The sequence below is a fragment of the Megalops cyprinoides genome, chromosome 5, assembly GCF_013368585.1.
Source record: "Megalops cyprinoides isolate fMegCyp1 chromosome 5, fMegCyp1.pri, whole genome shotgun sequence".
Taxonomy (NCBI): Eukaryota; Metazoa; Chordata; class Actinopteri; order Elopiformes; family Megalopidae; genus Megalops; species Megalops cyprinoides.
In genome coordinates this window covers 12,959,899-12,971,018 of record NC_050587.1, presented here as the reverse complement: position 1 = coordinate 12,971,018, position 11,120 = coordinate 12,959,899, and the positions used below count along the sequence as shown (strand labels likewise).

Below are 11,120 nucleotides of genomic sequence, written 5' to 3'. Positions count from 1 at the left end.
TCTTCACTTTACAGTTTCCTCCCAAACCACTGGTCTCACAGCCACTGGTGACAAGATACACTTGAATTCTCCTCCTTACTGGTCTGTGTTGGTAGCATAAAATTTCTTATTTTCGGACACTAGAGTGATGACAGCACTGGACAAATTTTACATGGATATGGCTGTACAGGACTGGAGACCTAAATTTACATCAAGAATGAATAACCCATCAAACACTGAGCAATTAATGATACTACATTTGATCACATTGTTCCCAGCACTACATGCAAAATCCTATTTATTTAACGTTAAAGCTTGCAAGACATCGTTCTGTAGACATTAAGTAGCAGGATGTCATTGCATATTTGTCCTCTTCAATCACATGAATTTAAATGACTTGTAATGTTGTCGAGTGTAACTTCACCGGGCCAAGAAAATTGCAAGGAGCAAATAAGATTTTTGTCTTTCAGGAGATGGGTGTGGTGTGCTCAAGGGATGAATCAACAAATCAGACAGTAAGCTCAGGGACACACGCTAGGATGCAGACGTTAAACTAACCGTCACGTCTCCAGCTGCTCCAGCATCATCACCACGGATGCTCTGTGGTAGCTGACGCTACATCAGTCGGAAGAAACCGGTCTCCGAAACAAACCTTAAGAATTTAAATGGCAGTTGCGAACTAACGAAGGCTTTGGACTTGTTTCAGATTGAACAAAGAAACATTTCGTTATAAACATAATCAAATAACAGTATTAAATATATATTACCTATAAAGAAAAGAGACAACCGGGAGACAAAGAACAGGTGCGTCAACAACGATCCACAGGTTGAAAATATCGTATTCCCCGTTCGTATTTCGACCAGGGTATGGCAGCTAGTGAGCTTTTAAATATTGAAATGTTCCTTTGATGCTGTCTTAAAACGTGTTTCTGATATTTGGATAGCTAGCAGTAACTGTGTACATGTCTGAATACTTTTACTTTCGGCTATCATATCTTTTATGCCTTAGGGAAAATAAAATAGTCTACTTATATTGCCTATACAGAACAATGTGTATGTAAACGCTTCATTCGTAGAAGAGACTCTGGGTTCCCGGTAAACAGGTGTTTGGTATACGATATGTTAACGTTTTAAACTGGAAATACTCGTTTCTGTCATACTTTTGTGTTGTATGTGGAGCGGAATTTTACAGCAAGTGTCAAACCTGATAAACCCGACCTACCAAAAAAGGTGGGTGTTGGCATGATCGGATAGTGAACCTAAACCATGACAGCACCTATTTAACCATCTTCACAGCATTTAGTGAACAATCGGGACGAACATGGACGCACTATTTAAAGGATTCTCGAAAGCCAAGGACGGGGTTGTGGCAGCGGCAGAAAAGACAAAGCAAGGAGTCACTGGCGCTGCTGAGAAAACGAAAGATGGAGTTATTTTTGTCGGTAAGTGTGTTTTGTATGTGTACTTTTATGTTCAGGAGTATCTATACATTTTTGAAGACTACGGAGGTATAGTTACGTTTACTGGAATGAATTATTCATACTGTTTGCAATTACAGAGAAACCCAACTGTAGCGCCCAGTTGTCTTTGTTGCTTCAGATGACTCGTTATAAAACTTATAATTTGCACTGACATTGTGTACATGTTGATTTTTAACGCTTTTCGATGTAAAGACTTGTTACATATTATGCATATAATGACAAAAAAAAAAAAAACGACGAATCCCGACAGGTTCCTTTTACACGGTATCATTATATTTCAGTTCTGTTTCAGAGCAGGTCATTTTTGTAGCAGTGGGTGTAAACAATGTTGGTTCCAGAAATCTTCATCTGTGTTTTTAAATTAATGTCGTTATTTTACCGAGAGAATTACTTATTGCTATACACATCTGGTCGCTATTAACAACTGCGCTTTGGGTTTATATATTTAACTTAAGTCCAGCTGTCATTTTCTAATTTGTTTCTCATCTTTATATTCCTTAGGCACCAAAACAATGGATGGAGTTACTACTGGTATGTTTTTGCCATTGTTTGTATATTTTGTGTCCTTCATAGATACATTGTTCCAGCATAAAACCTTGCAAGAACTGAAAAAAACAGTACATTTTCTGTGACTATGATAATGCAGATGAGAACAAATCCTGAAACTGAGTTTGGCCTGCAGCAACAACAGGGCAGGGAGGCAATCACCCTCACTCTCCCTCCAGGCTGTTGAGCTGGTGTAGGCAGAAAATAGGTTGGCTTCACCACATCACTCAACAACAAGCAGGAAAGAAGTAGAAGCTATGGTCATATAACAAGTAATACTATCAGTCATTTTGTTTTGCTGGCACCAGTGATGGCACATAGACAGAAGCAACCTTTAGTGAAGTTTGAAAATAGTTACAGAGTTTACTGACAGGATCTTCTGTTATCCATTACTTGCTTTCAGGTATTTCTTAAATTGATATTTCACTAAATAGGCAACTGCCTATTTTTTGTTTGTTTACTCTGGGACAGTTTGTGCCTTGTACGCTTTCTGTGGTCCTATATTTGACTGTGTCTTCATTGGGGTATAACATTTGTGAGTTTTTTTTTTTGTTTGTTTCTGACGGGATCATCTATTGGATCCTTGTCAAGATTCTTAAATTATACCAGTCTTGCACAGTTTGAGCTTCCTAGAATGATGGAGGAGGATTAGGATTTAAAAAAAAAAATTAAAGATGCAGACCTCAGAACAGCAGACCTCACCACTACACCTCCACAGTCATGCTCCAGAATGAAAGGCCAAATTGCCAGTAGGAAAATTCAAGGCCAACTGTGAGCAATGTGCAAGAAATCAGTGTGAATTTCATGAAAAGGACCTGAGTCAATTGCATTCAATACACACTGAGAACACATTACAGAGGAGGTAAATGTGAGACACAACAACATTTAAGGTAATCTTTCTTGTAGTTCAGGGATTACCCCCAAAATATTCAATGGAGGTAGATTTTCTTCATCTGTGAAGATCACAGAACAAGGCAGTGAAGTGGTGAGAGATAGTGATAGGAAGAGGTAGTGTCAGAAAAGGCTGTCTTGGGAGTGCAGGCATTTTTTGAATCAGAAAAAAACATTCAGCCATGTGTTAGTAATATAACTAATAATTGATAATTGTCTTAAAATGCCTCTTTGTTAAAGTTCAAATACAATAAATAAATAAATAGGCAAAGTATGTCAGTTAAATCTGGCCTTCTGACATGGCCTCCACTGGATGAACTTCTGTTTAGGCTGAAGAGCTGCATTCTTGTTTCAGTGACAAGACACTAAGGAGGCAGCCCTAAGGCAAGGGTTCAATCCGATTAGGGTGTGCTGCTGAGAAGCTCCTCTCTGGGAGAAGTGTGGTGCTGCAACCTTACGTGAAAATTTGGGAACAGGCAGACAGTTCTTTATTGGATAACCAGTATCTACTTAGTGTATTATACAATATGGGTGGTCAGCAGCATACATCATTGGCAGGAAATGATTTTTAGCCAGATTCATTGGTTAAGCTTTAATTATTTAGAAAAAAAAAAGTACAATCTCCTAAGCACACATTTCACACATTTCACACATTTCCAAGAGTACATTTGTTCTCTGGGCCTAATATGAAACTTGGATTTACAGTAACTGTGGATATGCAAAATGGTAATCTTTTTATATCTGTATTAAACATTTTAAACTATATTGGCTTCTGTGACAAAGGGAAGATGGAGAAAAATACTTTTCCTTACCATGAATGACATTGGTAGATTCTTTTTGACATTTCATTAATTTGCTTAATCAATATTTTTCAAGGAGGTTAACATACCTTCTTCAAGAGTGTTTGTAAACATGAGTCATTTGTCATCAGTTCCTTTGTCATCGCTGCATACTGTTACCTTTGACCTCACCCAGGCACAGACAATACAGCACTTGTGAAGCTGCTGTAGCACATCTCTGTGCTGTTCTTCTACAGTTGCCGAGAAAACCGTGTCCGGGGTGTCTCAGGTGGGTGGAGCTGTTGTAACTGGTGTGACAACCGTCGCCCAAAAGACTGTGGAAGGAGCTGGTAATATTGTTGCAGCAACCGGATTGGGCAAGGGCACAGCCAAGCAGGTGAGAGGAAGATCTGTTAAGTTCTGCATTTCCACACATCTCAGTTTAAATTTATCCTTGAGTCTACTGTAAATAAGAATTTTCATTTCTAAGCCTTCCGTGCTGCTGGTCTTAACAATACCTTTCAAAGTTCTCAGAGTAGAAAGACAATTTCAAACACAGCAGCCGATAAATCCCTGTGCACTGACAGGCAATCTCCAGCTTTGTGGAAAATCAAAAGTGAACGTCATTCTTTCGGTCTAAACACTGCACAGGACCTTAGGTTACAGAATCTCCAAAGACAGCTTTTATTTGACCAGAAAGGTCAACTGGGAACTAATGTCTCATTTAGAGTGACAGCCTGCAGAATCAGGGTGGTTAGGTATTGAATCTGTGTTTGCACAGTAAAAGAATGGTGTGAAAGATCTGGTTCAAGCCATATTCTCAGCTGTAGATGTTAGCAAATGAAGAGACTGTTAAGTTGAATGAATTGAACCAAGGGGTACAAAAGAATTGTTGTTAATTATTATTAAGTAGGCAAAAATAGAACATTGAGATTGACAAAATAATATCAGCTATGAACCAGAAGATGGACAGTGATGCTGATGTTGCCATCAAAAAAATTCTGTTCAAGCCTTTAAATGTATTCCTTATAACGCTCTTGTTGCTCTTATTTGTCCCTGTGAGGCCATAGCCACTTTCTTCTTTTTTTGCATTCTTACAAATTGCTTCACAGTCACAGAGGTTACATATACATTTAATACTTAATAAGAAGGAGGATTTAAATGATGTTCTTAAAAGGCCGTATATTTCTTCTCAGTAAATTTGTGCTTTATATGCTCTGCAATGCTGTGTTGCCACTACTGATAAGAACTGTTCACAAACTTTTTATGCATTTGTGATACTCAGAACATACAAGGGAAAAGTAATGTATTATTTCCTGTTCATTCAAATTGTCTTAAATTTAAAATCCCGAATCATGTTAGAGGTATATAATAGGAAATCTCATAGTCTCCTGTTCTGTGTGATCCACATCACATGTTTTCATTTAAAATGGCAAAGATGTTAGCAACCATATTGGATGAGTGTAAAAGATGCTACGACATCTTAGACACCAAAGGGTTAACGATTAAGCCTAATCATTTAGAAATGGCTCCTGAGGTTTTGCCTGATGTCCTTAATTTACAAACTCATAGAAACTCATCTTCTAACTCATATAATCACATCTCCAGCTTGGAAGGATATAAGACTGTGCAAAGAATTGGATTTCTCTCATTTAGAGGCTGCCAAAACACATGCTTGTATCTTGAGATCCACTCATTACGTGTCATTGATATTGACTTAAATTAAAAGGGCTGCATTAAAATCCATCAAAAGGCCTCTGAGCTGGGGCTCCTGTGTGTTTATTTCCATCCTCGGAGCAGCAGGCGAGACTGCAGTTCAATCAATCCTTTCATCTTGAATCCGCACAGTCGTCAATTAAACAATCTGAGGGATGGTCTGTCAGATGTGGTGAAGCAATCCCGTTTGAAAAACAGGCTCTGCTAAATGGATTTCAGAGCACCAGGAACTCGTTCAATTGAACTCTGTCTGACTTACAGTGGGGCTGTTAACAATGTTACAATCCCAGTGTGGTGATCTTTTTATATTGTAGTTTTGTACATAACACAATGTGCATAGCATAGATAGCACAGGTTAGATGCAGAAGTTGTTCATGATGCCATAAATCCAAATTATTCCTTTTTAAAGGACCTTTGTAGGCAAACAACATGATTATTGGAGCTTGGTCAAAAGAAAGTTTCATTTGTCAGAGATGGAATTTGTGATTCATGATGTGATTTCACTGACACCTCATCTACCCAAGGAAATAGTCTGTACTCATACTGATTATTACCACATTACCATCTGGGTAACTTTCTTCCCTTTACAGCTTTTAAATGGGCACCTTGTAGTACATGTATCATTGAATCAGCAATGTGCACCAAATGTCCACCTCCTCTGTTGTAAATTACGATTTAAAGCAGGAAAGCAGCCAGAATAACTGACAGCCTTATTTCACAAAAGCAATCTGAGACCAAATTTCAGTTTTTCCAGAAATGTGTTTCATGAAAGATGTAAACCTGGACAAATGGACAAATAATTTTGGAACCAGCACAAGGCTATCGCAGCCTTGGCTTTACTCTTAAAGATGGCATTGCTTTTCCTTGCTCTGAGAAAAATTGAAGAGAAATGACATGGGAACAAATTGTTTTGGAACCAAGCGAACCTATTGGATGTATATTCAGAGAGGGAATTCATCACTACATTTTCTAAATAATAATTTCTTCTTATTATTATAATTTCTCTATGTAAGCTGATGAACCCAACACTTATATGTATGCCAATTAATACACGCATACTGCAAAAAGAGAGGATTGGGGTGGTGCAAAAGAACCCTTAATGCAGACAGAGGGCTGCCTCTTACTACTACTTCACTTGTCTCTCAACCATACCTCAAGATCGCTTACACTCCCAGTTCTACCAGTGGTGAAGGTTGTTGAGAAGTAACAGTTTTCCACATGCACAAGGAAACAGTAATACCACAATTGTATCAGGTTATAGGTCTGAGGACGCCACAATGAAGTGATGCATTCTTGGGGCATTGTGCCACCCTTGCCAAAGTGATTACAGGCCTCAGTGTGAACAGATGGGAAGTGTGTGGGCAATGTTAAATGGAGTGAAGCACCAAGAAGGCACGTGTAAGAGCCCGCTGAAGCCGTCGGCTGTGAGTGACATCACGTAATGAAAGCAAGGCTCCTGCCACCTGCCCTACTCAAACTATGCACAGTCATTGTCACTTCACCAGATTAAGGCAGAATGGTGCTATAAATGACCCACACAAGCACAGCTATTTGGAAAGTTCTTCTCTTATGACTAAACCTGCATTCTAGAGGAAGTTAAGTTTGACTGGGCTGAGAACTTTATTCAAGAACTTTGAATTACTGCAGAACTTTCTTAGTAACAGACATATAAAGTGTGTCTCAGCAATATAACCTTTATTTCAAATTTGACAAGGGGCTTGTAATTCTCATTTTTTAAGACAGCAAAACCTAGATCATGTCAGTCTACAAGACAACTAAAACATTTTACATGCATTCACAGCTTTATATAAGATTGCTTCATTGAATGTGCAGATACCCCAGTTCAACCTATTAGCAATCTCTTTGAAAAAAAGGCTCAGTGGGGAGAATTTTTTTCATTTGTACTTGATTAATAAATAATAAATAATACTTAAGACTAAATAATTTGCTGTATTCATAACTGAACAGTTGTCAGATACAAATGTTCATCACAATTGGAAAATGATTTATAAATAAATAAACTACACAAAGTACTTAACACAGAAATTTACCCTGCTTTTCCTTTTGAAATTTGTAATGTGTCCTCTAAAATTGGACTTGCTATCTCTTAACTAGGATGAAGGTGAGACATCTCAGGACAACCCTGCTGAGAGCACAGGAGACTCACAGGTGGACCCTGACAACAACTCTGCAACTCAGGTACACACAGCATCACACAGGAACGCAGCAGTCTGGCCAGATAATTAGCACTTATCCTATCCTCATCTAAAATGGAGGACATGTGTGTGTGTGTGTGTGTGTGTGTGTGTGTGTGTGTGTGTCTAAGATGTCAAATTTATTCACTTGTAATATCAACAATATATTTTAACAACAAAAGAATTATAATGGATGTACCACATTCCAGATATGGTGAGCATTGAATGTCAATAGTCATGATGTAGAAAGGGGACGTACAACTTAGTATAAAGTGTTTAATTGTCAGGATGTGTGTAAGAAAATAATTACGAAAATGGAAGTTGACATTTTTGCAGATGATCTCCCAGCATTAGCCTTTATCTTTATATTGTGTACAGCTGTTTTCATAAAGACAATGGAGAATATGCATAAAATCAGAGGTTTTATTGTTCCGTTGGCATTTGTTGTCAAAGATGTTGTCATCCTTTGTAATTTGCATATCAGAAAAGTAATCTGTAAAAGGACATGAACCAACACTGCCACAGCAGTACCATGCAAACACTCAGCCATTTCTGGTCTTCAGCAGGAGTGTTGTGCAATGAGAGCATAATTAGTTAATCTGCTGCTTCCAAGTATAACATGTGTTATTCATACTGATCCACTAAACTTTCAGTAAAATTAGTCATTTGAAATTACAACATGAAAACAAATTAGTGTACATTCTCTAGATAATGGCTAGCTTTGTCCCTGTAACAGAGCACAGACCCTGTGGCTCCCAAGGGTGATTCTGGCTTTAGCACTATGTGACCCATGACCAGGCATCATCTAGTGATTGTTGTACATACTGTTGTTCATTTGGCCTCATTATAAATGCTTTGTTGGTCTCTCTGGATTAGAGCATCTGCTGAAGGACTAAATATAGATGTGATATAATGATTGCCTTTATGAATTTGTTTTTCTCTTTTCTCCATTTCAGGATGATTCTTAAGGGTAGCAGACCCAGTGCAACAAACCAACGACAAAATTAAAAAATCAATGACCGAAACATTCCATGTCGTGCAAGATCACACTATGCCCAGCCTCGGTTGTCTCTAAAGTCTGTGCTATGTGTAGTGTGTCACAGTCTTCTGTCAGCTGTGAGTGGAGTTCCTGTGCCCTCCTGGACTGGCTGCCATGTCATGTGATTCCCTCCCACTGGGATGGCCACCTGGTCCGGGGGGTACTGTGTGTTCTGTGGACTTTGTGGCTTTAAGATAAATACTGAAAGAGCAATTTAATTAAAAACAACAACACCTAAGTGTCTAAAATTGTATCCAGTGAAAAAAGAATTAAAAATGAAATATTTTTGTCTGTGATTTGTCACTGTGGCTGATTGAATGCAGTACTGGAGTATACGTGTACCTCAGTTTTTTGTTTTGTATGTTTTGTTTTGTATGTTCAAATAATTGGGCAGTGTTTTTCAAACAAAGTTGTGTACATTTAATTAAGCATGGAGTCATGCATATTAACCAGCTGTGGCATTGTTTAATTACTATTGAATATAAATAGTATATTAGCTCAATAAAAAAAAAAAATATGCACAGCGTTTTGTCTTGTTGGTGTTGTTTCTATCTATAGTCTACAGAGACATACATGACACAGTTATGGAGAAAGAAACTGGGTATATGATACAGTATACACAGGGGTGTCAGATGAGCAGTCTCTGCAGGTGCTGGCAGTAATAAACTGTACCAGTCAGAGAAAGCGGATGGCAAAACATCTCAACATCAGACTTGACAACAGTTGTAATTTACAGAAACACTCAGGCACAGAAGCAAAAGTAGAATATGTTGAATTACAGTTTACACATATCTGATAGTACGTTTGCCATCAGCTTACTGAAATGTTACCAACCATAACATCTGTAATTTTATTCAAGTGTTATATTTAATTCAACCACATCATTGGTATGTGAGTGCATTCTCTTTTACAAATTGTATTTGGTCATGTAAATTAAGAATTTAAGAAGCAAGTTGTATTTTGTTCAGTGTAACACTCAGCATAGTATTTCCACAGAGACTGTAAAACAATGCAATAAAAAACGAATGAAACCATATCAAGTATATCAGATTACAGTAATAAATGTGTATTTGCATTTCTACAAATCAACATTTCTACTGTTGGTGAAATCAGTTATGCTCAGTGTGAATCAGCTAGGTTAGTGCCATACAGGAAAGTACAAATTATCTCAAGCTCTGCAATATGCATGGACAAGTAATTGTTTGACTTATGTAGCGGAAAACAATATTCAATGGAGACCCAAATACACATTGAACAAACTTTGAAGTATACACTGATCAAAGTGAAGTACCAGTTCCTGCTGAATGATGAGATTTGATTATGTATATGATTAGTTATTAAAGTGAATATCATCTGGGCCAATACAGACCACATTATTGTAGGCGCTGTAGTGTTGTGTCAATTTGTTCCCTAGAGGGAGGTGTTTTCAAAGTTTGTAATCGCGGAGTAGTGTCAGTGTCTGTTTCCAGTCCCAGAGGAGTGTTTGATGACCAACAAGCCAAAACGATCCTGTTACAGCGTCATGGTGAGAGCAGAGGAGAAGAGGGACTACACTGATGTTTGATTCAGAATACATTAGTTGAAACTTTTTTTATGTGAAGAGAGGTTCTGAATGTTATGTGATGTACATCAACACAGTAAAGTTGGCTCTTTCCAGTTTAGCACCAGGAGATATTCACACTTATTACAAACGTGAAGCAGACAGCAGCAAATAAAGGGAAATTGTATGTGTGTCCTTCACGGTATGTGTATGCTGACAGTGTATGGTAATGGATAGTGCTGCCGGGACTACAGAGTGAATTCAATAATATGAAATATATATATATTAAATATTGAAAAAGTCACTTGTACTGTCAATTTTACATTTTGCATTTAGTTCTGTGATGACAATACCATACATCAGGCCCGGCGCTATGGGGGTGCTTAGAGGTGCATTGGCAACACCAGATGGACCTCAGTGCACCCCCAGTTGTCTCATTATATGTCTACATAGTATTTATGATTTTTGTGCCCCCTGTGGATTGCAATTGCACCCCTCTGTATTTTCTCCTGGTGCCAAGCCTGCCATACATGCTGTATACATACTGAACATACACTATACATATAGTTATCTCTGTGTCTTTTAACTGACATAGTTGACAAGGAAGATATACATCTACATCTTACACTGAACGTATATTATCTTCATGGACATGTTTATTAAATGTGGAACCTGGTTTATCTGGTATATTCTGGGCTTGTGAAAACAACTTCGTCGTTACTTTATTTATGCATATTCAACATCCAGGGTTTCCCCTCTCTCCTATATACCCAGTCACAGCTCTGTAAAACCCTTTAATTCTGTTCCAGATTGGTATTCACTGATCTAAGTCTTCATATGAAGGGGAGAATACAACACACCAACCTTGTGTTCTCTTTCAGTAAAATCTATATGCCAACCAGTTCTTTTCTCTTGTACTTCTTATATTCTTCTTATAAGTGTGCTCTGTATTGT

General features: G+C 38.0%; 1 protein-coding gene across 1 annotated transcript; it reads left to right on the top strand.

The window, feature by feature from the left end:
• The first annotated feature begins 523 nt into the window (after positions 1-523).
• On the top strand, positions 524-9,144 carry LOC118778006 (alpha-synuclein-like). The gene is made up of 6 exons (XM_036529305.1): positions 524-783; positions 1,276-1,421; positions 1,962-1,991; positions 3,934-4,073; positions 7,508-7,591; positions 8,544-9,144. The coding sequence occupies exons 2-6, from the start codon at positions 1,301-1,303 to the stop codon at positions 8,553-8,555; spliced, it is 387 nt and encodes a 128-aa protein (XP_036385198.1). The 5' UTR covers positions 524-783; positions 1,276-1,300; the 3' UTR covers positions 8,556-9,144.
• The last annotated feature ends 1,976 nt before the right edge of the window (positions 9,145-11,120 follow it).

Coding starts and splice junctions, on each gene's coding strand:
- LOC118778006 (XM_036529305.1), top strand. CDS start 1,301: ATGGACGCACTATTTAAAGGATTCTCGAAAGCCAAGGACGGGGTTGTG. Junction 1,422..1,961: donor AGATGGAGTTATTTTTGTCG/GTAAGTGTGTTT, acceptor TATATTCCTTAG/GCACCAAAACAATGGATGGA. Junction 1,992..3,933: donor AATGGATGGAGTTACTACTG/GTATGTTTTTGC, acceptor GTTCTTCTACAG/TTGCCGAGAAAACCGTGTCC.